The sequence below is a fragment of the Capra hircus genome, chromosome 28, assembly GCF_001704415.2.
Source record: "Capra hircus breed San Clemente chromosome 28, ASM170441v1, whole genome shotgun sequence".
NCBI classification, from domain to species: Eukaryota; Metazoa; Chordata; class Mammalia; order Artiodactyla; family Bovidae; genus Capra; species Capra hircus.
Genome location: NC_030835.1, coordinates 3,493,612 through 3,521,574, shown reverse-complemented (window position 1 = coordinate 3,521,574; position 27,963 = coordinate 3,493,612). Strand labels below are relative to the sequence as shown.

At 52.0% G+C, this 27,963-nt stretch overlaps 2 protein-coding genes across 2 annotated transcripts; one reads left to right on the top strand and one right to left on the bottom strand.

The window, feature by feature from the left end:
* Positions 30–9,874, top strand: ZNF488 (zinc finger protein 488). The gene is given in 3 exon segments (XM_018042645.1): positions 30–129; positions 7,602–7,804; positions 7,807–9,874. Coding segments are annotated over 2 exon segments (972 nt in total). The 5' UTR covers positions 30–129; positions 7,602–7,749; the 3' UTR covers positions 8,724–9,874.
* On the bottom strand, positions 17,306–26,746 carry RBP3 (retinol binding protein 3). The gene is made up of 4 exons (XM_005699333.2): positions 23,699–26,746; positions 21,317–21,507; positions 19,248–19,390; positions 17,306–17,784 (listed from the first exon to the last, which is right to left on the bottom strand). Exons 1-4 carry the CDS (start codon positions 26,744–26,746, stop codon positions 17,306–17,308), a joined length of 3,861 nt encoding a protein of 1,286 aa, XP_005699390.1.

The following is a 27,963-nucleotide window of genomic DNA, read 5'->3' as shown; positions in this document are numbered from 1 at the left end:
GGCAGTCCGGGAAGGCGGGGCCCCTTCGGCCCCAGGGCTCGCGCGCCAAGTTCCGAGCCGCGTGTCACGGCCCCGACCTGGAGGCGGCCGGGGCTGCCAGCGCGTCCCCAGCGCCGCGAGAGAGCCGAGGTGAGACGCGCTGTCCTGCCCCCGGGACGGGGCCACGAATGGGCGTGGGGGTCGGGAGTCATCTCACTTCTCCTGGGCTTGCCCCGGGGCGGGCGCTCAGCCCTGCCTTTAGCTGCCCGGGTCTTCCTCGCCAGCAGCCTCCGTCGCTCCTCTCTCCCCGCCCCCGCGCTGCTTGCTCCTCTCCCTGCCCTCTGCCTCTGTCTGGTCTCCTTGCTTCTTTCTGTATTTCCCTCTCATCTGTCTCACCTTTTCTTGTCCATCGTTGTTTTCCCTGTGTCCCTCGTCCTTCTTTTTCTCTCTTCTTTCTCTCTCCTCCTCCCTTCTTCCCCTTTTCCTTCCCCCATCAAGAGTTCCACCTTGGATTGTTTTTTCTCCTAGGTTGACTTTTTGTGCTGCGGATCTTTTAGTTCATCCCTTCAGCCATTCACCCATCCTCTGCCGCTCCGTTATTAGCCAGAGTTTGTTCTGGGTACTAGGGTAATAACGATGCATTTGTTCCAGGTCCTTTCTCCAACTGATTATATCAAAGATCTAGGCATGTAACCTGTTCAGTGTCTGTTGTGGGAAAATACATCAAGGATCAAGTTATAAATCTCTGAGTTTTCAGGGTGAGCTGAAAGAAATACTTAGAAACAAGGCATTGATTGAATCCTTTTCTTGGTATTTGGCCTTTAGACGCAGACATCACCAGGAAGCTAAATTTTGCAGGAACATTAAGGGAACATGGGGGCCCGTACCATCCTTCTGTGCAGGCAGTACAAGGCCAGGTTGGTGGGGAGGGCCAGGGTGGGATTCAGACAGCAGTTGTGGGAAGACAATAGGCGAGAGCTTTGCATGGGAAACATTTGGGTGAGAGTTGAAACAGGAAGTTAACTATAAATTTATAAACTGTATACTTGTCAGTGCTGGTGGTGTGCAGAATTTAGGTTTCATAATTACTGTCTAATGATCCAGCCTTTTTATAACAATTATTGTGACATTGGAGAGTAATGTTTTTGTGTACATGAGGTAAGATCACAGTAGAAAGGTTTCATTTCCTTATCCAAGATACTAAGTGAAGAAATACAGAAAAACAAATCTGATTCATTTTTGAGAAATAAAATAGAAAGTATTATATAGCAAAGCAGTTTTCTGCTTCTTAAAAATTTAATCAGACATGATTTCATTATTTGATGATATTTTTGTCATGTATAGCGATATGTTCAAACATACACATACACATACATTATAGATATATGTAAAAATTGTAAAAAGGAAACTTGTTTGGTTTTAAAGCTGCTAATTACTGCCCAACATTTGAGGCTTTTATTTTTCATAATTAATTTAACCTGCTCTTTAAATTAGTTATGATTTTTAGTGATAATTCAGCTTATTTAACTTTTGGCTGATACGCAAAAGCAAATTTGTCAGTAGATAAAACACAGAATTGAACAAAAATTAAAAATGATGGAAGAAGATTTCAGTGTGTTTATTGAAAGAAATTTTTTTTTCCACTTTATGTCAAAGAACATCGGACACTTTCGTAGGTATAAGCATGACACTTTGATTTGGGAGACTGTTTTCTGATCTGAAGGGTTAAATTGTCTTTTGCAGCATTTAACCTCTGACTTCCCAGATATTAGAATTTGGGGAGGGAGAGGGAAGGGATGCTTTTCCAATGATATAGAACTATCATGTCTGCTCTGGTTAGCAGATTTCTTTTTCAAAAACCCTAAGAGGTGACAACTTTTCTTTAAAACAGATGATCACATAATTTTTTTATTCTAGGCAAAATCTTGAGCTGCAGTGCTTTTGAATTTCTTTTCCTTCTCCAGTAGACTGCCTCTCTTCTTCTTTCTAGCCAGTGATGTTCTTGTAGCGTCTGACTGTGCAGTCTGTCGTACAAACCATGGGCTTTTCCTCTGAAGACTGCCACTGGCACTGGCCAAACTGTGTGAGGCCTGCAGCTGACCTCACAGTGGGCCTGGTGGCTGGCTGCATCCTGGGAATCCTGCATTTGGTTCTGCTTGATCATAGCAAGCATTGCTGCTAGAGGGATGTAGGCATAACTGAATGCGGAGCCTTCGAGGGCTGGCTGGGAAGTCCTTCTCTTCTTTCCCACCGCATGGCACCAGCAGCCAGCCTCCAGGAAGGCCTGGACAACTCTGCAAGTTTTCATTTTCTCAGGGTTCTTTGGCTAGAGGATATCTAGAAAACATGTATGTTTCCCTTTAGGAAAACCCAGCACCACACAAGCCACATATAGCAGATGTAGATAGAGGATTATCCTTAGAAATCTTCCAAAAAAGTATGAGAGGCATCTCCAGAGTCTGAGGAAACCAAAGTCTTGGGGCCCAGAAGACTTTTTTCTGTTCTCATTTGTTTTAGCTGAAGAGGAAGCAGCAGAGAAAGGCACTGTCAGTTCAGATGGTTTCACTGAATAAGACGTAGTTTCTCAGCTGCAACTTGGGACAATTGGAGGCTGGCTGGCTAGCTTGGGGTGGTGAGTATGTTCAGATATCTGCAACATGCTATCATTCAGTTGCTTGAGAAAGAGTTCTTTTTCCTATAAATGGAGGGGGAAGGTGGAAACTGCCCAGGCCATTTGGTCCCTTATTAAACACTATTGTGTGCTGGTCCCTGGCAGGGAGGGGCATGAGTGGAGGGAAGGCAGCCCTGAGCTTGTGTTTAACCTTCGGAACTAGTATGATAATAAATTACTAGTATGATGATAAACCTGGGCTTCCCTGGTGGCTCAGACGGTGAAGAATCTGCCTGCAATGCAAGAGACCCAGGTTCGATCCCTGGGTTGGGAAGATCCCCTGGAGAAGGAATGGCTACACACTCCAGTATTCTTGCCTGGAGAATTCCATGGACAGAGGAGCCTGGCAGGCTACAGTATATATAGGGTGGCAAAGAGCTGGACACGGCTGAGTGACTAACATTTTCACTTTCACATTTATTGAGGCAGGCTCTTTAGCACTCTAGGTATGTTAATCCACTTAATCTTCACAACCACCTCATGAAGTGGGCACTAAGGTGATCCACAGGGAGACACCAGAGGCAGGGAGAGGATCAGCACCTTGTCCAGGGTCGCGTGATTGGCAAGAGCAGAGCTGTATTTGACCCAGGCATTCTAACCCTAGAAACCCACACACTTAAATTCCCTGTGAATGTGAGGCTGGAAGCTTCCTGGGACCGCCGGGTTAGAACCTGAACAGAAAGTTAGAACATGGCCAGTGCTGCTCAGATGAAGGAATGATTGGAGTCTGCAGCCCTTGCCCCAGCAGTAGGTAGTAAAGAGAGAAACACGCGCTTTTGCACTATGGGGCAGGTGAGCCTTCACCTCTCAGAAAACCTCTTGTTTCGGTCAGTAGAACCCTGGTTGGTGGCCCAGAAGGACTGAATCCTGAGGGAGAAGTATTCCCAGTGGGAGGGGAGGACAGACATGGTCAGACCAACTCTTGACTTGGGAGGCTCAGTTTCAGAAGTCTGCCAAGATCATTACTTCATCTAAAGGCTGGGAAAAGGTTGGAGAGTCTGGGATTGAAGTCCGATTGTTTCAGTAGGGAGACCACAAGGGTGTAAGTGTTAGTCGCTCAGTCGTGCCCGGCTCTTTGTGACCTCGTGGACTGCAGCCCACCAGGCTCCTCTGTCCATGGGACTTTCCAGGCAAGGATACTGGAGTGGGTTGCCAATTCCTTCTCCAGGGGATCTTCCCAACCCAGGGATTGAACCTGGGTCTCCTGCACTGCAGGCAGATTCTTTACCATCTGAGCTACGAGGGAAGCCAGCACTGAATGATGTCTGTATGGCTCAGAGGTTTGTCTTGCTGAGCTCAGACTGAAAGAACCAAGGAAGGCAAGAAGAGTCCCTTCCCAGGACACACACAGCAGAGTGACAAGGATGAGTAAACAGCGTCAGGGATCAAGAGCCCGGAATGGACTTAGGCTACTGAGGGGTGTGGAGGACAGCAAAGTTCCTTTAATACTGGATGGGAGGAAAAAATCAAGGGGTGCATAGATCCGCTTGCTGCCAGAACAGCTGATGTCAGTGGAAGGAGAAAGAGGCGGAAGCAGCTCTGCTTTGCTCAGCGATCGTCTGGACAGACAGCCACCTTCCAGTTGCCAAGGGCATTGGCAGATCCATGTAGGAAAGGGGGACAGAAGCAGCACTGAGCGGCTGTGCCTGTGGTCCCCTGACCCCGGACAAGCCACAGCAGACTCATGTCATTTTTCATTTGAAAGACTTCCTTCTGGTGATTGCCGCATGCAGTGGACCAAGGTTAGATGGGGCCCCAGAAGGAGTTTGGTGGGACATTCTTTGCACTTGCCTGAGTGACCTTACCCGGTGGTGCTGGTGCCTGTGAGAGCGGTGGCCCTCAGGGAGGGTGGGCGGCATGCCAAGGTCTCCCATCAGCTCAGTACCTTGGTCTCCACCTTTTCTTCCTTCTTCTTGTTCTCATTATCAAGAGTTGGATGATAACACTGACGAGTGATTTTGGGTGGATTCAGTAGTTGACAGAATCCAGATCTAGAAGAGTCTCAAAAAGCTGGAGCAGCACAGAGTTTATTGATACGGCCTCTGTAAGTTGTAGATGAACACATTTGGATTGAGGCCTGCAACATTCCTCATGTAGTTGTGAAAATCCCATGACATAAGATGTGTTAAGCTCTTGGTGTCTCTGGCGCGTGCATTTATGTAGTCAATAAATGGTGAGATGTATATTTATATCATGAAGCATTCTGGTAGCAAACATTCCAGCCTGCAGGAAGATGGCATGTTTCAAATTTTATAGCTGAGAAGGTCGTCTCATCTGTCATTCAGAACACTGGAAGTTCTGTCAATGGGGTCTACATGGCTGTGGTTGGACAATGTTGCCCAAACTGTGAGGGCAACGCAGTGGGGCTACATGCAGAGGGGTACAGGGGTGCAGCCAGACCTCGGCCAGCAAGGCAGCCTCCTGCCCAGCTGTGGGAAACATATCAGGTGGTTCTAAACTGTCATCTGGTAAACAGTGAGGGACACAGAGTGAGAGAGAGACAAAAAGGGGGAGTTTGTGCGAGGGTGTATGTGCATTTGATTGTGTAATAGCGTGTATGTGTTTGAGTGTATGTGAGTATGTACATGAGAGTGTATACATGTGAGACTGTGGGTGTGTATGTATTGTGAATGCATGTGTATGTGAGGGTGTGAGTGTGCCTGGGTGTGTGTGTGTGTGTCTTTGTGAGCTCATGGAAGCTCAGCAACGGGGTTCAAGCAGACTGCTTATTCTTTGACAAAGAGGGAGAAATGGCTTCATCCCAACTGGAGTCACGCATGGTTAGATCTGGAAAGGACTGTGGAGATAATTCAGTCCAACCCCAGTTGACGGGAAGCTGAAACCGAGAGAGGTGAGAAGGACAGCTCAGGGTCACTCGATGCAGGGACATGGCCATCTCTGCCTCTTCAAGTAACATTGCTGCTGCTGCTAAGTTGCTTCAGTTGTGTCCGACTCTGTGCGACCCCACAGATGGCAGCCCACCAGGCTCCGCCGTCCCTGGGATTCTCCAGGCAAGAACACTGGGGTGGGTTGCCTTTTCCTTCTCCAATGCATGAAAGTGAAGTCGCTCAGTAAATGTCCAACTCTTCGTGACCCCATGGACTGCAGCCTACCAGGCTCCTCCGTCCATGGGATTTTCCTGGCAAGAGCACTAGAGTGGATGCCATTGCCTTCTTGGCTGGCACTAATTCTGATGCCAATGGCATCCCCTTTGAGGACTCAGTTTGGAAAAGATATTTGGAGAGGCTCAGCTCCCCCTGGTGGCCCATCTTGGAAGTCCTTTCAGGACGACCAAGCAGGAGACTGGAGTCGCTCTGGATGGACTGAAGGGTGGGGCTGGCATGGGTTTCCTCACAAACTGTTCAAACTTCACAGGTTAGACAAAGAATCTGACTTCTTGATTGGGTAAAAGCTTGGGAGAAATTTGAGAGAAGGCCGGAAAAGGAAGCTTAAACCTTCTATAGACGCCCCTTTGGTATTTGGGTCACATGGTTGACTTGGCTGTTCATCAGTGGGGACTCTGGGAAGGCGGCGTGGCCAGTGCATCCAAGCAGGCATTGGGGGCACACACCTGGGTTTCCCCAGCTGCGCCTCCTCTTTGCAGGGGACATTGGGCAGGATGCTTAGTATTGCAGGACCAGGGTCCTCTTCACTCATATGCAAAACACATGTCACAGACTTCTGTCACCAAGACAGTGATAAGGAGGGCAGGTATCTGTGATGCCTTTTCCAGGTGGAGCAGGAGGCAGGCCAAGAAGAAGAAGAAGCTGAGTTGAACCTAAATGATGTCCCCGTGAGGAAGGATCAGAGCTGCCCACTCCTCACAGTCCTCCTGGGCTCAGGACACTTATTTCTTAATGATAAGAGCTCAGATCACTCAGTGGAGTATGGTCCAGCAAGCTGAGGAGACAGGCTGAGGAGACACTTAAGGATGGTTGAGCAAGCTTCAAGAACTTGCTGGTGGGCTGATCAGGGAAGAGGGATAAATGTCTCCCCAGCAGGGCTGATGGCTCCCTCTCCTTCCAGGTGCCATCACAAATGGCCATTGTGTGTCTCCCCTGCGCCATGAGCACCTTGAGGGCAAAGCAGAGGCTGATTCCCCTGTTAATGCCAAGTAGGTTGGCACAAGAAGACCTCTGACAGTTATGAGCAGAGGACAAGCAAGTGTGTGAAGAACACGTGTAGTCAGGAGAGTGGAGAGGGGAGACCCACACTTGTTGCAGGGTCAGGGCCTGGTAGGAAGGCGGCTGCCCCCGGGCGTGGGAGCAGGGGCCAGGAACGGCCCCGGACCCAGCCTGCCTTGCCTGGGTGCTTATTGATTGTCCAGCTTTTACCCTCTGGTCACGTGTGCTGCAGGGTGCCTGAAATGTCCTGGCGCGTGTGATGATTTGGAAGAAAAATTAGCACGCTGAGCAGCAAGGAACAAAAACTGCTGCATATCAGGGTGCGGAGGTGTTAGAGTGCCAACCAGGTCACAGCTGGCTGGTGGAGGCCATATGCCGCTGTTAACACAGCAGCTCCTGCCTGGATGCTGATAGATGCAGGGCAGTACTGAATCTGGCCTCTGGGTGGCAGCATTGTGCGCTGTGGTCCTTCCTCTCTGATGGAGATCTAGGGGTGAAAACGTGCTCTGAGTCAGGGTAGGTTGCTGCAGCTGTAGCAGTCAGGATGCTTTGGATGCAAAGGAGGAAAACCATCTCTGGTCAAGTTAGCTGAGAAGATTAATTAGAAGGGTAGCTCGTCTAACATCACACAACTGAAGGTTGGCAGAGTTTGGACTCACATGGACACTTGTCTGCCTTCAAGTTCATGCTCTTATCAGCAACTGGCCCAAGATGCTGAGGTCCCGGGTGAGGGGAGGAGGTCTGTAAGCTCCTGCAGCCTGCATGCTATGATATGTGCCTGAGTGAAGAGCACACGTTTCATGGCCTGTTGCTTCCTCTCTCTGCAGAGCCCTGTGGTCCAAGTGTGCTGGCCCAGGCCCCAGGGGAGCCCTTCAAGCTCACAGCCACTCCCCGGGCCAAGCCCTCCAGAAACCCCAGGGGCTGACAGCTGCTGGAGGATCCACCTCACCCAGCTGGCTCAGGCTCTGTGGCCCCATGGCTACTGGGAAGGGAGTTCTGCGGAGCCCTTCAGCTGGAAACAGATGGCAGCTTGTGAATCTGAGCAGGGCTGGGGCCGGAAGCCGGTGCTACTGGAGAAAATGAACCATCTGGGCTCTGAGACTGCCCTGGGCGGCAGTGGCCAGGATGAGGCCTGTGCCGAAATGGTACTGTCCGTGGCCCCAGGCAAGCCCAGGCTGGGAAAGCTGATGCCCCAGAAGACTTGGTGGGAACAGAGGCAGAGCGCCTTCACAGAGGTGCCTCGGCTCAGGAAGAGGCTCGGGGGCGGGCAGGCCCAGGACAGAGAGCACAGTGGCCCTGTAGGCCATCCTGGCCCCCAGCAGCTGACCCTCAATATCCCCAGGGACCTAACTGGCAGCACCTGCATCTCTGTGTGGCCCAGTGGAGCCTGCAGGGAGCAGAGAAGTGCCTTCAGCAAGCCAGCCAGGGGTCCAGCAGGGAGACTGGGACCAGCCTGTGTCTTTCAGGCCGGTGAACCTGCAGATGCCCTGGGAGAGCTGCTGGGACTCATCAACACGGTTGATGTCACTTGCTGGGGTCGACTTTCCAACTCCAAGCTTTTGGTGGGTGATTTCTGGAACCTGCAAACAGTGCCACCAAATGCTGCTCTCTGCGGCACTTTCCTGGGCGCCCCCACGCTGTGGCTCAAGCACGCCACGGTCCAGATCCCCACGCCCCCATCGTCATCCTCTACCAGCTCTTGGGCCCTGCTGCCCCCTACGCTCACCTCCCTGGGCCTGTCCACCGAGAACTGGTGCGCCAAGTGCAACCTGTCCTTCCGCCTGACCTCCGACCTGGTCTTCCACATGAGATCCCACCACAAAAAGGAGCGTGCGGGGCCCGACCTGCATTCTAAGAGGCTGAGAGCAGAGGCCCTCACATGCCCCATTTGCCACGAGTACTTCCGCGAGCGCCACCACCTCTCCCGGCACATGACTTCGCACAGTTAACAGGTGGTTTGGAGCAAGCGCTTGGCCGTGAGGCCAAGATGGCTCACGGGGCCTTCCTCTCAAAAGGCTGGTCACAGTTGTCTGCAGGGCTGTCTCCTGGGGCATTTGAGGATGAACAGCTCAGTCATAATTGGAAAAAGACAACCAGCCCCCATATGTGTTTTAAAGGAAATAAAGTTGTGAAACAATGCACTTTGCTAATCACAGGGTATGATGAAGAACAGGCACCAAGCGCTTCTGGCATTTTCAGGAGTGGGGGCTCTTCTGTACACATAACTTCTGCTCCACATGGAAGCAAGTTTGGCACACCGCATGGGCTTTGGAGGCAGACAGACGTGGATTGGAATCCTGGCCCTTTCACATACTAGCCCTGAGCTTGGGCAGACTGCTCTGACCGAGTCCCAGCATGCTTCTCTGTAAAGTGGAGATGGTGGCACCTGTGTCTGAGGGATGTTGTCAGGATTATGTGGGAAGATGTGTGGCAAATGGCCAGCACATGCCTGGCAGTGTCACCACTAAGCAAAGAGTGCAATTGTCGTGGTCCAGATTAGTCAGCTGTTCACTGGCAGAATCTCAGTGGCAAACAGTGCAGGGCCCTGTTTCTCAGCGCTGGGTCTGTGAGTTGGCTGGTGTCGAGCCGGGCTTGCCTGATCTTCGTTCCAGGTTGCTTTTTCTCTCAGGACTCATGCTTCTCTCGTGGTTATGCCAAGAGCACAGAAGGACAAGTCCAAATACACAAACACATTTCAAGCCCCTGCTTCGGTCACTTCCACTAACATCTGCTTGGCCAAAACAAGTGGATGGCCAAACCCAAAGTTAAGGGGTGAGATGTGCATGGGGGGCCAATAGGGAAGTCATGAGTGCGTGTATAATCCTACAGGGGCTGGAGGAATTGGGACCAATAATTCAACCAACACCTGGTCCATGGCTATTCACATTCTGAATACGTGCAAATGGGAAAATGAAACAACACCCCCTCCCCTTTCAGTTCTCGGGAAGCGACCGTGAAACCTTAAGGCGTGAAGCACTGTGAGGACGGGGAGAGTTGTGGATGCTGTTTATTGTCTAATGCATGTCGTTTCAATACCTGTGCTGTTCATCCACATTTGTCCTTATTCCTAATAATGCAAAATTCAGATCATAAACTCTGCTAAAACACAAGCTAGTTTGTGTGAAAGCCGTTTGTTGGAATTTCTTTCAAAGTGCAGTGTTTTTTTTTTAATTGGTTTCCACTTCACATTCAAGATTTTCTCATTTGACCTCCAGACCTCAGTTGCAGAACTCAGGCTTGTGGATAGAAAGGAGCTGGTGGGGGTCTCGGCCGGCCGCCATCCATCTAAAACCCCCCAGACTCCACCTCTCTCTCCACCACGTCTGGCTCCCGCCTTGCTCAAGGCAGCTGCTTGTCCCTCCTGCCCAACCTGCCTCATCCCTCTCGTTCCCACTCCCCCCACTTCCTACCTGCCCTCCCATCCACTCTCCATAGCCACCCATATATTCATTCATTTCTTGACCTCTCTGGGCATCTGGGCTGTGCCAGATTGTGTGCCAGGCCCTGTATGGCACAATGAGTTCAACCCATGGGTAGGGGTGGGGGTGTAAGCTGAGCTGCAGAGTCCAGCAAGAGCTGGTGATTCAGAAAGGGCAGGAAATGCTAGGGAGAGCGTGTTCCTGAGATATAGGTGTCTGAGGCTGCTGCAAGGCACAGAGGGGCAGAGAGAGTGAGGATGCGACTCTTGGAGATGCAAAGGTGGGAAGGCATTGAAGGAAAGGAGTTTGAGCTAGGGTCCTGGAGGGCGGGCTCCGAGAAGCCCTTCCAGGGGCCTCTGGCTGCAACAGGTAAAGTGGGCTGGAGGAGCGAAGACGTACCTCCTGAGCCACTGCCTCTCCATCTGGAAGGAAGAAGCAGGGTTCCCTAGAGCCACCCAGGAAGCACCCCCATTTCTACAGAGAGGCTTGGAGCCCAGGGGCCCTGCAGGCTGAGTCCCTTTGGAAACTGCATGGAGCTAGAATTTGCCCACAGGGAGTTCTGCCCAGAAGGAGACTGAAGCTTTGGGGAGTCTCCCCCGCCTCCTGTCCCATGCGGGGCAGGAAGGGACATTTCATGAGTTGGAACCTGAGACTCCACATCGCACAGCAACATACATTATGTCATTTAATTTGCATGATATGCCCTGGAGATAGACACCTAATTCCCATTTTACAGCAGAAGAAACTGAACTCCAAGAAGTCAACTGATTTTCCTAAGACTGGGGGTTCTGGAGAAGCCGTGCGAGAATAAGAGCCCAGACTGCCCCACTTGTGCTCATCCTTCCCAGCCTGCCACATGTCTGCTCGGCCCAGCTGGGTCACGTGGCATTGTGGGCAGGTGAAAAACTGGGGCTTAGGACCAGGCGTCTACTCCCTGTCTAAAAATTCAGCTGCCCCTGCCCTCCCCAGCACTTTCTGTTGCCCTTCTCTTGAGCACTTCATTTCTTGCATACTGTCTTTACTGAATTGTCTGGTCTATTGTGTCCCCCATCACTAGACTGTAAGGAGTATTTGCTGTGTTTTTCACTGCTATGTCCCCAGCAACTAGAACAATGGAGGCCAAAGCAAGTGTTCAACGGACCTTTGTAGAAGGAGTGAATCAGATGCCTGGTCTGGCCTCACCCCTGACAAGCCAGCTTCTCACCAGGGTTTCGACATCTGTTAAGCTGCACGCACAGCTGTCCTCCTCTGGCTTGTTGGATTACTCCATAATTTCTTTGAAATCAGTTTGACATAAGTACACTAAAATAAAAAATGATTTCTAAGTAGAAATTTAGAATTGTAAGGGATCCTGCATATCTGGTCCATCCCCTCACTTTATAACAGTGAGCAGTGAGGTCCACCAAGAGCTGATGTGCAGAGTGATTCAGGGGCAGGAGGTGGTAAGGTCAAGGCTAGGACCCTTTAGATGTCTAGACCAGTGTGTCTTCCCTGGCCCACCCATACTCCTCTGGGAAACTTGACTATGGTTGCAAACAGAATGATTACTGATAGTGACCACTCGTAAGCAAGAGAAACATTTTGAAAAAAAATTAATAAAATTAATTTAATGAAGAAGCACAAGAACACATCTCCCAACTTAACTTTTTAAGACAGAGTTCATTGTGGTAAAAACTGATATCGATGCAAGCTGTTTTGCTGACATTCAAATTGACCGACTCCGAGGTGACTTATGGAGGTGATGCCTTACAGTTTATTAATGTGGCATTTCCTCCTTGCCTCTAGGCTGGGTTCCAAAGTCCCCATGGCAGCTGAAGACTGTCTCACTCCTTTTCTCTCCCACCCTCCTGTATCTGCTGGAGAGCAGTCACTTTTAATCACAACTTTGCTCACACTCTCTCTGCCACCTTCCATCCTGGTTAAGAGTTGGCGGGTGAAGTTGCCACAAAACATCACATCAGCAGGTATGAATTTTACTTGACAATTCTGGAGTAAGAATTGCCACATTCCTTAAATTCTCTTTATATAATTTAATCTGTTCTTCACACCAATCCTATTCTGGTAGGATGGGCTGTCTGTCTTTTTAAAATCCCTCCCCTGTCTCTCCAGTTTACAGAAAGTTCCCCAGCACCTCACAACTGAGAATACCCTCTCAGCATCAAACGGCCTCCCCATTCTGTGTTGGGGTCTTCGCCTCTACCCTCCAATGTGCTATGGATCTTCTCCCGGGATCTCAGCCCTGGTGGTTTTCTGGCAATGCCAGCATTAGGTAGGTAACACAGGAACCACTGAGCCGATAAACAAAGTCTTGGCTTCCTTTTTGGACAATGGAAGGGAAAATACCTATAGTGGCTGGAAAAAATAGCAAATTATATTTTAATATGTGATCTCCCAAGTAGCAGCCATTCAATTAAGGTTTTTAAAAGTCCCCCAAGTGTGCTAATGAGGCTAAAATAAGACATTCTGAATTCACATCCATTTTAGTTCTCAATTTTAACCAAGATCTGGTTTTCTTTCTGCTTTTCTCTGGAAGAGAAGTAAAATCTTAACAAGGTCAAGGTCCCAGATTTCTACTTCTGGCCAGTTCCTGAATCCTAGACCAGGGAGTCTAGTCAAATGGCTATAAAATTAGGTTAAAGAAAGTGAGTGAAGCCCGTTGGGCTTGGGGGAGGGTGGCAAGGGAAGAGGAGGTAGGGAGGCCCTGAAACCTAGAGTGCATGATCTCTGGATGAGGGCTCCTTAGGGCCAGGCTGAACACAGGCCTCAGGCGAGGCCAGAAATCAGGACTGTATGTGACATTAGTTACCATTTATCCAGTTGTCTTTTAAAAGCTGATGGTCAGAATGGTACACGGTGAAGGAAGCGCATTAGAGGCGGCGGCAATGGGGAGGGGCAGGAGCCACCAGATGGAGACCTTTACCTCTACCAAGATGCCAGTCTTTGAATTGACTAGGTGCTGGCCCCAGCCTTGCAGCCTTGCAATACCGCCCTGTTCCTCTGGCTGGAGGGAGAGGCCCTTACAGAGGGGTGAAAGTCAGCAGGAGCTGTCCGAAGGTGAACCCCGTATTCTTTCTTTCCTTGGGAGGTGCTGGTGCCCCCTGGTGGCAGCAGGCCTCCCCTGCAGGTCACTTCTCTTAAGAGCCTATTTGTATAATTTTTTTTTTTTTCCTAGTAGAAGTCATGTGGGCGGTCTAAAGATCATATAGTAAGATATGAAAGCAATAGAATGAAGCTTCTATTTAAAAAACAAATTATTCTCCAATGTGTTTTGATTTGTGCCACGTCCTAGAAAAGAATTTTGGAAGGCAATTTTGAATAGGGGTTGGGGGAGTTAGTGCTTTCTGAAAGGAGGGTTGCCTTTCTTTACGTTTAACCTTTTGTTCCCCAACCATCTCATGTTTTCCTGGAACTGGAGACAGGAAGCCAGTGGCCTCTGATACCCTTATTCTAAGCTGCTTGGATTATGCAGCTATTTTCACTGCCAGCCACCCTGATCTGCAAGGTAGTAAGGAGGTCCTTAGGCCAGGTGGCAGCTAATCCTGGAGAAACCAGGAGGTGGGAGATGGGTGCCCTCCAGCGGGGACCTTGGAGGCAGGTTTCCTGGCTCATGACCGTGTTTCCGGCTACATCCTTTTACTTTCTGAACTGTATCCTCTCATTGCATTAAAGCTGTGTGGGTGGGCATGACCCTCCCTGAAACACAAACGTGTCTATGCGCTTCGTGTTGGGCTGCTTGGCAGATGCAGGCACACAGGAAGCAGGGGGGTGAGATGGGAGAGAAGCTGGCATCCTATCCTCTGGTGCTTCAGCATGGTGCCTGGGAGCTGGGCCCAGCAACCATCCTGATGATGAAGGTCCAGCATGTCTGTGACTGGGTATGTCTTGGGAGAGGGGTACACAGCCTCATCTAAACCCTCTCACGGCACATCAGTGGGTGCCTTGAGGGGCTTTCAAGCAGCGGGAGATGTGAAAAGATTGTACGGCAAAACAGTGGCCCTGGCTACAGGCCGGGATACAGAAATGGAGCAGAAGGCTGGTGGGGATTCAGGTACTGAGCCAGGACCTCAAGGCAAGAGAGGGGGAGGGATGGTGCAGTTCATTGTACGAAAACAAAGTCTGTGTATGGTTGAAGCAGAAAAGGTTGTCTTGAGAGGAGCCAGGGCTTCACCCAGTGTTGGGTGGGCAAGCTGGGGGCCCAGGATGAATAGTAAGCAGAAGCAAGGAGCTGCTCAGCAAGACCTCAGCTGTGGCCAGGCACAGGAACTGCCTCTGGAGGGCACTACTGCCGCCCCTGGTAAGTTGGGGCGTGGCCGTGCTGCCCTGCACACGTGACATCTGGCCGTTGCTGCTACTCAGCTTCCCTGGGTCACTTGCTGCAGAAATTAAAACAAAACAAAACATCCTATACAGGGGCCTCTGATTGGCCCAGGCAGGAACGCATGTCCAACAGAGAGCTGGAAAAGTGCACTTCTAGGGTATCTGGTTTCATGGTGGAGGAATGGTTATACTGGACATTGGCCAAGCATGAGATTAACTCGTTCAGTGTTCCCATCCCCAAAGGTGCTAATATCTTGCCCATCACATGGAAGAGGAAACTGAGGCACAGAGATATGAAGTAAGTTGCCCAGAGTCACACAGCTGGCCTTCCCGCCTGGGCAGGCTCAAGCTGGGACCTGGGCTCTCAGCCACCTCTCTGCTTCTGAGTGAGCCTGTTTCCCACAAGTTCACATGGAGCAATTCTCTGAGCACCCAAGGTGGGTGCAAATGCTGGTGGCCTAAACGAGGGCGAACAGCCACTGTGCTGAATGTGTGGCTGCCAGTGAATAACAGCTGACGTCTATGGCTCCGAGGCAGAGTCGACTCTGCAGAGACGGTAATAATGGGTGTCCAGGGTGTGAAGCTTGGAAGGGAGATCTGCGTATGTCATCCAGCCCAAGAACTGCTCCACCCCTTCCCCTGTGTAAGACGTTCAAGACCCACCAGGATCTTCTCCATCTGTGGACCCCACAACACCTACAAGACACCTTGAACAAAATAAGCTATAGTAAACGTCAGTGGTACAAATCAAGGAAATCCAAATGATGTAAAAGGAAAACTCATAAAAGATAAGCAACTGCTAATGATCACTATGATAGTGACTCAGGTATAGAATTTATTTCTTCTTATTATATTTTTGGAATAATGCCTGCTGCATCTGGAAATAATGACATATGCTAATCATAGGAATTTAAGAAAAAGAGAAAGTATAAAGAAGAAAGTTAAAATATCACCCCAAATACTACCGTCTAGAAGAAACCATTGCTTTAGGTAATCATCAGATAGCTATATATATAATATATATGCATGTATATATGTGTGTGTGTGTGTGTGCGAAAGAGAGAGAGAAGAGGGAGGAGGGAGATTCCTAGAGTGTAAGCATAGAAGGTGATCATACATTTGTCTGGATGGCGGTAGGTCTAATGAAGAAAAAGGTCAGATTACAGGATGTATGTCACTACTAAAATCCAATCATGCCCTGAATCCCTCTTGAATTTAGCAGGAGGAAAAGGAGCTGGAGTAAGATTTTGCCTTCCATGGGGGCTTTCCAGGGCTGGTTTGAGGTCTTCTAGCAGAGAAAACCCCTAGGGATTGGTGGTGGCCCAGATTCCCCAGATCTCTGAGGTCTGGGAGGGGGACTGATGAAGTCCAAGCTGTTCCCAGCCCCCTGAGGAAGTCACTGTGGCAACCACAGCCTGGACTCACCAGAGGGCTAGGCAGAACTTCATCCTCAGCATGCAGTCCTGGAGCCTGGGATCCCAGGAGCAGGGAAGGGGCATGGTGGGGGCTTCCTGTCCTCCTGGCCTCGCCCTACCACGACTTTGAGCAGGGCCTTAGAGGTCTCTTATTTTTGGTCCCTGTGACTCTAGCAGAGCAGGGTTGCCTGGTGCCAGGACATCAGCCAGAGGTGTCTCATTTCCCCAGGCCACCCCTAGGCTCCAGGCCTCCTCCCACGGCTGGCCCAGATCCAGGGGAGGAGATCTTGGGCTCTGCCTGCCTCAAACTTCTCACCCTGTTAGGAGTCAGCTTGGTTGTCAGAGATGGCAGAGTGACAGGCTGCACTTGGACGAGTTGGGCAGGTCCTCAGACTGCCACCCAGGGCCACTATCCCCTCTGACAGCAACCCTGCATGGTGGGAAGCTTCGTGGCATCAGAGGTCACTTTCGGGTCCTTGGCAGAAGCAGGAGAAGCGGTCATGGGAGGATCGTGAAGGAAAGATAGACTTATCGTGTACAATTGGATTGGGAGGGTTTGGGGCAGAGAGGAGAGGATTACTAAGCGAACCTGAAGTTGTGTTCGCGTGTCTGAGAACAGCTACCTGGAGGAACACGTAGCTTTTCAGCTTGATAGGCATGTGCGTTCATTGTGTGCCCACGGCCTGTGTCAGGCGCCATGCCAGCTGGCAGCAATAGGAGATGAGATGAGCAGGACATTCCCGTCCCTGAGCGCAACATAGCATGATGGGGACAGACGTGGTCCCAGGGCAGAGGGAGAGAGGCGCTCTGATGGGGAAGAAGCAGGCGCAGGGAGGACAGAATGGGGACAGTGTGGAGAGGGAGTGGGCGCTCTGGACCTCTGGGCCTGCACTGTCCCACGTGGGGGCCGCCAGCTGCAGGTGGCTGCTGTGAGCTGGACTAATGTGACATGTGCTGATGGGCCACATACCTGATCTCAAAGACTTGGTGCAAAAGCATCTCAATTCATAATATTTTTATACTGAGTATACATTGAAATGATGTTACTGTGAATATAGTGGGTTAAAGTACACTATTCAAAGTAATTTTACCTGCTTCTCTATACTTTTCTTAAACTGTCTACCGGAAAATGTACATGTGCCTAGCGTCTGTGGCTCACATCATGATGCGGTTGGGCTGAGGTGGTGTGGCTGACAGCGTGAGGACCAGAGGTTGGTGATTAAGAAGCATGGGTGGGGAGAGATGTGGGCTTCACTTCCCTGCAGGGGATGGACTTCGAAGGGGATGAGCTTCCTGGCCCTAGGTGTTCCAACAGAAAGGATGCTGGCAGTTGGGAAGAGGCCAGATGTATGAGCTCCAAGGGTAGCTGTGATTCTAAGCCTAGCCAGAGTGCAGCAGGCCCCGTTTCTGCCCACTGGGGGCCTCAGTCAGGACCTCATGCCTGACTGCCCCTTGGTTGCGGCCCAGAGATCCCGCCCTTCCCTGGCTCTGCCTATGGTGGCCCTTGCCGCGGCCACGCAGGCGTGGGCTGCGCCTCGCCCTTAGCGGAGCGTGCTGGAGCATCTCCTTGGCTTTGGCAAGGGCGGCATCTGCAGGAACAGCCACGTCAGGTGCCACGCCCACCCCTTCCCATGAGTGGCCGTCTGCAGCCCCCACTGAGCGGGCGGTGGGGATGGTGATGTACAGGTCCGTGTCGTCCACGTGGTAGGTTTGCGGCGGCTGGCAGCCCCCGCTGGTCGCCTCCCCGATGACCAGTGCTCGGCCCAGCCTCTTCATGATGTAGGTGAATTCCTCTGCGGCGCCGGCGGTCAGACTGCTGGTCAGAATGACCATGCTCTTCTTGGAGCCATAGCGTTCACCTGCAAGATACAAGACCCTTCAAAATAGGGAGTCAGGTCCCCACTGGGCACTGGTCTTCTCCAGACTGCCTTGACTCCGAGAGAGGAGGGTCGGGTCTGTATCCTCATGTCTGCATGCGATTCACTCCACCTTTCTAAGCCCCAGTTTCTGCATCCATAAAACGAGGATAAGGATGCCTGCCTGATCCTGAGCAGGCAAGTGCTTGAGAGTTTTTTCACCAAGTGATGGGAAAAGGCTTGACCGACTTACCTGAGAGAAGGGCTAACCTGACCAGACTCTCTTTTCACTCTGGACCCCCAGAAGAGCCAAGTTTGTGATTTAATGATGAGAACCTCTAGGATAGTGATGTCCAGTGGGAATGCAACATGAGCCTAAATGTAAGCCACTGATGTCATTTCAAGTTTTCTAGAAACCACGCTAAACAAGTAAAAGGAAATCAATAAAATGAACTTTAACACTGTTTTATCTAACTCCATGAATCCAAAATATGCTCCTCTCAAATTTTTTGAACAATAAAATTATTGAGATATTTTACATCATTTTTTTTCATAAAAAGTTTTCAAAATCTCGTGTGCACTTAACACTTTACACATTCCAATCCATGTGGGGCATGTGGCATATTGGACATGGCAATTCCCCGGGCTCCACGGTCTGCAGATCTGGTTTTACCTTCCAGTCTTGAATATCTATTTAAATTGAGAATTCATCTGGTCCTGATTTTTATTTACGTTTTGTAATATTATTGAATGTATATCTTGGAAGATTGCCCCCACATGCTTGTGTGATAAGAAAATGGCAAATGAAGATTGCAGAGCGCTTTTCTGATTAGATGCACAACCTCTGTTGGTTTCCCAGCCCCTTCCTGTCAGATGGGCATCCAGGTTCCTTGGTTTTGCAAGCTAAGCAAGGGAGACAGAGCCAGGCTATCCCCTGGGATGTGAGTGGGAGGCCCGTGGTTCTGTAAAGCGTAAGGCCTGTACTGCCTCCTCCAGCCCCTGCTCTGGGCCCAGGGAAGGTAACAGAAGGTTCATTAGAGTCATGAACTTTCTTTAGGCAAATGTGCTGGGCAGCTGCTGAGAGTTCAGATAAGGTGGAAAGCCACTGGAAACCCACTGGGATTTGCTTATGGGCAGGGGATCCTTCCAGCTCTGCATTTGTCTTGCAGACTGATGCCTGCCACGGCAAGAATGGCAGGCATTTTGGTTTTAGACAAACCAGTGTTCAAATTACCATCATTAGCTGAGTGACCTTAGACAAGACAGCTGACTTAGAACTCATTTTTCTCATCTAGAAAATAGGCATAATGTTTTGCAGGGATTGAAGGACTCATGTACAGAGCACGTGGACTAGGACAGGGGTTTTGTATTCTGGCTGCAATTACTTTTACCTGAACCCCAAACTGTCTTTCCTGGATTTCTCAGGAGCTTCTAGAATAGTAGGAAGGAAAGCCTTCTGCACGCACCTTCGAGCTGAGTTAGGGTCCAGAGCTCACTGACGGAGTCACTGGGCCGGTTGTAGATTTTGTCCAGCAGAATAGGTGGGCCTTCGTCGAAAAAGTAGGAGCACAGGGCAGAGATGGAGGAGGTGGGGCCACCGATGTTGAACCTGAAGGAAGGGAACAGTCGCCCGCTAAGGGGCGGAGCCCACGGGGAAACCCTCGATGCCCCCAGGGGGCCCAAATCCTTGCCCTGCTCTTAATCCCAGGCAGCCTGAGCATGGTGCCCTTTCCTTATCTTACAGAATTCTTTGGTTGGCATTTCCCAGAGTACAAGATTCTTGAGAATAAGAGACTTTGTGGTCAAATTCATTAAAAAAAATACTACCTAACAGACCCATTCTTTCTGTTCATGTATCAATACATTATGTGATACATGCTGTATGTTATATTAAAGGCTCTGACAAGTCCTGCAGCTTGGAACTTGTTGATAAATTTCCCCAGCTTACTGACCATGGATTGCTGCCTGTGAGTGGAGCACATTTTGAGAACACTGTCTTCCCAGTTCCATGCTTGCTTGTTTCACAGTACCCACTAGGCGTCTTAGCTGGGGTGTCCTAACATGGCACTCAGTGTGGTGGAGTCTGTCCTTGACTGGTGGAGTGTTCAGAGCTGTGGGACTGCACTGGGGGTAAGGGAGCCTGTGATCATTCCAGGCCATTTGTGTATGTCCCATTGTGTGACCTCTCTGGGCCCTGTCTCCTTATCTGTGAAACAAGAATCCAACAAGGAATGCCAGCAACTGTGTTGGCAGTGTATTAGCAATCTCTCCTGGTTGATGGTCTAGGATGGCCTGGATGGGCTCAGGGCCCATGACTTCAGCATCTGAACCTCCAGACTGTGGTTTGGAAGGATCTTTAAGCAAAGCATACCTGTGGGCTGGGTCTCCTCTGTATAAAAAAAAAAAAATGTGGACTACATTGTTAAGCTGGTGAAGGACAGGAGGCCTGGCATGTTGCAGTCTATGGGGTGGCAAAGAGTCAGATACTGAACAACAAATACAGTTAAGCAGGAAGAGATTGAGCATGAGGGTCATTTGGATGTTCAGTAGAGCCTTTGAAGGATAAAGTCATTAGGGATGGCACAAATAAGTTCTGACATACCCAAACCCAAGCCCTGGGAGTTTCTCTTCCAGGGAGGGGAGCCCACCTCTGTGATCTAGCGCCACCTAGTGACAATTAAGAATCATAACAGTATTGTAAACCAGCAACCAGAGTTCTCTCTTAGTCAATCCAGCCCCTGGGGATGGGGGCAGTGTCCATTTCCCTGGGGAGCAGACTTCCCTCCTCCCAGTGCCCGTGGAAGATGCCCAGGGCAAGTCCACTGATGGTCCTGGAAGTGAGGAGAGGGCTGGCCCACTACACACGGGCATTCTTCTACCCATTACCCTCCTAACTCCCCTCCCCCAGCTCTAGGAAGGAAACTCACCTTGTATGAGGCATACCTTCACAGAAGCAGATGCTGAAAGCATCCCCTCAGCAATCATTTTGTGATGTAAAGAGTTCTTTTTGCAACAATAGTGGCTGAACTGTAAAATTCTGACTGGGCCATTGGGTTTATGATTCTCATCACCAGGGTTGTCCTGCGCTGATTTTGTAAGATAGGAGACTCGAGCATAGGAGAAGGCCTAGCTCTCCCAAACACGGCTGATCATCGGAGTCACTTGGATGATGCTTGTCAAATATACTAGTCACTGGGTCTCACCCCTGGGGCTTTGGATTCACAGGGATTTCAATTCAGAACGACCCTGGAATCATAATTTTTAAGGTCACCCTTCCCTCTCTCCTCACTTAATCCTATGACCAGGGACATTTGGGGACCACTGGACTAGTCCAGTGCTTCTCAGCCTAGAATGCACATTGAGGCCATCTGAGCTTAAAAAACTACCAGTAGTGGGGCCCCACCTGGCCAATTAAACCAGAACCCCAGCTAGCTAGCCAGGCTCCCCCCTGGTCCTGTGCTGTGCCCCATAGTCCTTTCTTCCCTACCCTGCTCACGGCTTAGACTGTCTACAGCAGCTGCCCAGGCCCACTGACCTCATGTCGACAATCAGAGCATCCGTGTGTACAATCTTCTTCCAGACGTGCTCCACCAGCAGCTCGGAGACCTGGGTGAGCAGCTCACCGTCCCCAAACATGTCAAACCTCAGGTAGCCAACATTGCCCTCCAGCACGTTAGTGTGGAAGGAGAACTTGATCAGGTCTTCAAAGACTTCAGGGGAAGGGATCTGAAAGAGTGGGAGGTCAGCTCCATGTCAGGAAAGGAGAGATTTGAAAGCTCACTTTTTTTTTTTTTTAGGGTTTTGATTATTTCTTTCTTTCATTACTGATCATGGTACTTAAATGGACAACCACCTCTGCTAAAGAAGAAAGTCCACGTCCAACTCTTCTATGGCTGTGGTTCTCTGTTCTGCCAAGCCCCACCTGGCATCTACTCCCTGTCACTTCTGCCAGATACAGTGAAAGCTCAGATTTGAAAGTGGGTGCCATGGGGTTCCTTTACATCATGAGAAATATTGATGGCACGGGAAGGGAGCTAACATTTTGTAAGGAAGTAGTAGGTGCCAGGGCCTTTCCTGATGGTACCTGGAAAGTTAAATGGGTAGTGAGCCCGGGATGTGAATCCCGTGTGTGATCAGCAGCCTCCTTACAGGGAATGCTCACGCGTGCCAACTCCTCAACCTGGCATCTGAGTTGAGAGACCCAGGCACAGTCTCCACTCTGACTTGCCCGAGCTCCCCAGATACTTTTTGACTCTGAGTTTATCATCCTCTCCCTCCCTGAGGCAGGGAGGGAAGGCATGAACTACAGGGCTCTCGAGTCTTTCCCAGGGATCCGGACCTGCCCTGAGCACAGTGTAGAAGTCACTGTAGAGAAGACACTATTATCCTCATCTTTTAAATGAAACAAAACAAAACAAAACAAAAAAACCAAAGCACAGAGTGGTTAAGTAACTTGCTCGGGCTCATGTAGCCAGTAAGTGGTAGAGTTCAGGGCCCCTGCCGTCCAGACCTTGAGCTGACCTCAGTCACAAGTTCCTTGGCTCCAGGCCACTCTCCCGGGTGCTCCTCCAGGCCTCAGTCCCCCTTTCGGTAAAATGAGATAACAGTCCTGTAGTAGATGCTTTCGGTGCCTCAGCCCTCTGGTGTCAGCCACAGCTGACAGGGCCCTGCCTCTGGCACCCTTGCCTTTTTCTACTTCAGGATCTTCTCCAGGCTGCTCCAGAGCCTGAGCGAGTTCGTGTTTGGGGGTGACTTTCAGCTAACAGAGGATGGAGCTACTGAGTCCCGTCTGCAGAGGGACAGCTCCAGAAGGCACTCTTCACTCTTGTCAGGGTGCTTCTGGACTCTTCAGAAACAACAGCCTCAATAATAGACTCACCAGCTGGACTCCATCCAATTCACCCTGCTCCCTCACTCCAGCTTCAGCAAACATCTCCCACATCAGCTGCCCGCACGCAAGCCCCTGTCCAGGTCCTGCCTTCAAAGGAACCAGGACGAATGCTCCCTGCCTAAGTGCTGTGGCCATGAAGTGAAAGAGTAGATGATAAAGGCCGTGGAGAGGTGTTGTAAAGCTGTTTTGATGGAGCTCTTTGTTGACAGGAGAGCTTGCAGAGTCTTGCTGTGTACTTTGGCCCCTGATCTGCAGAATTTTTCTCTTATTCACCCTGCAGCAAACCTCCTTAGCCTTGATTTACCCAGATCTGCAATGCTGACATCAAATATTTTGACCACACAGCTTTGCTCAGAATTTCCCATTCTGTTGGCCCTTGTATCTAGGTGCACACTCACCCAGCGTGACACCTTTAGGAGACAGTACTTGGCACTGGGGGAGGGGAGAAGGCAGTCAGTGCCCCACCAAGGCAGCCTCACCTCGGGAGTTGTCTAGGCTGGGCACCAGCACCCCGGGCCTGTCCCCAAGCTCCGTGTTCTAGCTCCAAGGCAAATGTGAGGCCAGGGCCGCTGCCTGATTCCCTGTCTCCATCCCCCCCTCATTCACAAAACCTGCAATTCCCCCAAGGCAGACAGGTGACGTGGATGGACACTGACCCCACATTTCTAGGAGGGGAACTCATGGGGACCTCATGTGACTTAGCAACCTCTTTCTCTAACACCAACAAAGAGAAGTTCTGCAAGCTCTTGCCTTCTACCCGGACAAGAGGGAAGCTCCTTCTGTACCAGCGTTTTCAACCTGAGCTTCTGTGAGTACCGATGTTCTACGGAGGTGCTCAGGGACCTCATGGGCACGAGGAGTGGAGGACAGGGTCAGAGAGAGGAAAAGATTTGACTGGTGAAAACTTTAACATGAAAACAAGTCTGGAAGCCATTGCCTTGAACCCTGCACAGAGCCCTGGATGTGTGGACAGTTGATTGACTCCCTCGTGGGACCACGTGGGACCAGCTCCCGCTTGTGACTCACCTGCATGGGTACAATTCCAGGAATGCGGTCTTTGGCATCCTCGGGGATATGGGCTGTCTTCAGGTGTGGGTCCCCAGACAGCACCTGCAGGTCGGCCTGCAGCAGCTCGGCGAGGGCGGCTTCTGAGGTCACCCTGGCATAGCGGCTCTGCAGGCCACTCAGTTTGGCTGCCATCTTGACTCCCAGCTCAGGGGAGGCGTAGTTATCTGCTACGAGCTTCCCAGCTGTCTGCAGCACAGTGGGCACCTTGGCACGCAGGGTCACTATGTCCCGGGCTGTGGAGAGGGCCACGCTCATGGGCACAGTGATGTCCGGCTCCACCCCAGCCAGATCCCAGGCCTCGCCGGTGCTGGCACTCATGGCCATCTGCGTGGGCATGGAGGCATATAAGGGGCTGCTGCCCACCTGGTAGATGCCCACGGAGAGTGCCCCCCCGGCCGTGGGCTCCCCGATGATGGTGGCTCGCTGCAGATCCTGCATGGTGTGAGCGAAAGCCTCAGCTGCTGAACCGCTGGTGTGGCTCACCAGGACGTAGAGGTCCTTGCGGGAGCCGTAGCGCTGGCCTGTGACGTGGGGCAGGGTCCACACCTCTGTGACCCTCGACGTGGCCCTGTCAAACACAGAGTAGAGGTGCTGGCGGGGCTCTGCCTCAAAGAAGTAGGAGCAGAGGAGCGGCACAGCCGTAGAGTAGCTGCCGGGGTTGTAGCGCAGGTCGACCACCAGCGCGGCCGTGTCCACCAGCTTCTGCCACACCAGCTGCACCAGCTGCGGCCCGATGGCTTTCACCGTCTCCAGCTCAGCCATGGCGTCGAAACGCAGGTAGCCCAGCTGGCCGGGCAGCACCTCAGTCTTGAACAGGGCCTCGATGAGATAGGAGAGCTCCTCCGGGGAGGGGACGGCAGGAGGTGGTGGGGGCACCTCCTCAGCCACCATTTCACCGGGGTTGTGGAACACTAGCAGACGGTGGTCCCCAGACATCTCCTGCAGGTCGGCCGTAAGCTGGGAAGCCAGCGACTCCAGGTCCACTGCCGTGCGGTAGGCCCCCTGGGCCAGCTTGGCGCGCAGCAGGGCACCCATCTGCCCCACGACCTCTGGCCGAGCGTAGTGGGCCTCCAGCAGGTGCCCCGTGCCCTCCACCAACTCCCCCAAGCTTCGGTGGAACTCCAGCACCTCCTGGGCCCTGTCTAGGGCTTCCTCGGCCAGCACGATGGCGTCTGGGACCACACCGCCCCCCAGCCAGCACTCGCCATGGTTGTCGATGAAGGTGAGCACAGGCACTGTGAGCGCCAGGCCACCCTTGGGCGTCTCCAGCAGGGAGACGGTGTGTGTGTGCAGCAGGCTGCCAGCGGTGATCTCGCCCACCAGCGTGGCCCAGCCCAGCGACTGCATGAGGAAGGCCAGCTCCTCGGCTGCGGTGGCCGTGCGGTGGCTCGTGAGCAGGTACACCCCGCGCTGGCTGCCGTAGGGCCGGCCCAGCAGCTCCGTCTGGCTGAAGTGCTCCTGGGTGACGTTGGTGCGCCGGTCGTAGGTGGTGAAGAGGCGCACGGGGCTGGTGTCGGGGCTCTGGAAGTAGGACAGCAGCAGGGGCACTGCGGAGGACGGCCCCCCGGGGTTCTGCCGCAGGTCCATGATGAGGTGCTCCGTGTCCTGCAGGGGCTCCCACACCTGGCGCAGGATGTATGGGCCCAGCACCTCCAGGACAGAGGCATCAGCAAAGCTGTCGAAGCGCAGGTAACCCACGTTGCCTGGCAGCACAGACACCTGGAACACAGAGTCCACCAGAGCCCGCCGAACAGCCTCGTCCTCGGGCACTTCAGGGACCATCTCTGGATGTTCTTCAGCCTCCTCCTCAGGCCCAGAAGAGGCTTCTTTGGGTCTGACCACCTGCACCTGGAGCCTGGGGTCCTCAGACACAGCCTGCAGGCCAGCGTTGAGCTTAGTGACCAGATCCTCCTCGGAGACCACCGAGGACAGGTCCGTGGCGGCCAGGTGGCTCAGCAGGGCGGGCACGCGGTCCACCAGCGTGTAGTACTCGCGCAGCGCCTCCTGAAGGCGCTGAATGACTCCTGGCAGGGCGCGGCGCAGCCTGAGAACGGCCAGGGCTTTCTCCAGGGCCTGCTCGGCTGGCGTCCCCACACAAGGCAGCACCCCACTGCCCTCCCACGTCTGGCTGCCCTCACCCAGGGGCCCCAGGGATCTGGACACGGGCACCGTGAGAAAGAAGTCGGACTGGCCTATCCTCAGCTTCTGGAGGTCCAGAGCCCCCCCAACAGTCCGCTCGCCCACCACGATGGCCCTGCGCATCTGTTTGAGGATGTAAGCAATGTCCTCAGCCACGCCCCCCGTGCGGCTGCTGGTGAGGACCACCACATCCTTGTCGGCACTGTACTTCTCTCCCAGGGCTTCAGGCAGGGTCCAGATCTCAGTGGTTGTATTGGAGGGGCGGTTGTAGATGGTGTCCACATGCAAGATTGTGTTCCCCGGGTGCAGGTAGGAGATGACGTAGGGGATGCCAGAGATGTGTCCCCCAGTGCAGTGCCGGAGGTCCAGCACCAAGGCGGAGGTGTTCATGAGCTTCCTCCAGACGTTGGCCACCAGGAAGCTCCTCAGCTTGCTCATCACCTCCTGGCCCGGGATGTCGTCCACCCGCAGGTAGCCCACATTGCCTTCCAGAACCTCATGGCGGAGGCCATCCTGCAGCCCTGCGATGATTTCCTCTAGTGTGAGGTTCGTGAATGCTGGAGCTCGTGGGGGCGCCTCGAGGGTGCTGGGCTCATAGGAGAAGACCAGGCGAGGGTCATTCAAGGAGCTCTGCACCCCAGCTGTCAACACATGGGCCAGAGTCTGAGGGTCTGAGATAGACAGAATCTCATGACTTTTGATGGCCTGCTCGATGGCTTCCTGCATCCCCATCAGGTTCTCTGGGAAGCAGTAGTTATCCAAGAGGACCTGGGCCATGTCCAGCACCAGGCTTGGCTGGAAGAGGTGTGCGGGACCAGCCAGGCTGCAGAGCAGCATGGGCAGGAGCAGGGCCCATTTTCTCACCATGGGGACGCGAAGGGAGGGCTGGCTCCTGCGCAAAAGCTCTCTTGACACCGTAAGGCAATAGCACTCCCCTGTGCAGCTGCCTCCCTCGCTCGTCCTTCTCAGCTGGCGGACAGAAGGTCTGGGGCTAAATGCGGGAGTTGGGGTGTAGCTTCCAACCCCAGTAAGCCTTTAATCCTATCTAGTTCAAGCTCATCAGCCCTGGGGACTGGGGAGAAGGGGCGGAAGTGGCTTGACCCAGAGGGTGTGTGGAGGTCTCAACTGGCTGCACCACCTCTGGTAGAATAACATGAGTAACTTCCGTGTGAATTCCTGCCACATGCCAGGCTCTGTGCCCCATACTTTATACGCAGACGGTTTCCATCCTGCAAAGGAGAGTTATTAACGTGCAAGTAAATAGCATTTCCCCTCTACACTGAATGACCCACACCCTGGAATTAGGGAGAACTCACTGGAGATCTGGTCCTGCCGCCCTCTACTCTGTGGCCTTAGGGAAGCGTCTTATTTATTGTATAGACTAAGTGAGAAAACATGGGTAAGGTGCTTAGCTTCAGGCAAGAAGGAAGCACTAAATTACCGATGAGGTTTCCGTGTTAGATTGTCTCTCTATTTTGTAGCTGAATAAACAGTTCAGTAGCTGCCAGAAGCCCACCATCCTAGGTGTGAGGGGGACGTGAGAGCAGCCGGAAGGAACCAGGGAGGCCGTAGTCACTCAGATCATGCCGAGGTTGAGTCTAAGCTTCCATCTACTTCACGGCTTGAAGTTGTTCCCTTGCCTAGGGAACTGAAATGGTGCCCCATGACAGCTCTCATGTGACAGGAATGAAATGGCTGGACTTCATCACGGGGCATGGGGAGTGGGATTGGCGATTCCAGGGTAGGAGAAGTTAGCTCTGAGATATAACAAGTATCCATTCTCCTGACTAAAGAAGACGCCCCTCCTGGTTGAGGGCCCAGCCCACAACCCTCTGCTTGCAAGGAGAATTGAGTTGGAGGACTTGGGTCTCTGAGATCCAGGCCCCACAGGTATCCAAATCATCAGTCCCCAGCAAACAGCTGGACTTCTGCTCCTTTGCATAGAAGCGACATGGGTCCATCTTCTGACTGATTTATCGCAGATTTCCAAGAATACCTACTACAGAGCCTAGACCCTGGAACCCCTGCTTTACGCCCCCATCCCTCTGGGAGTGGGCATTTCCTTCATGTGACAGTCTGGCTGA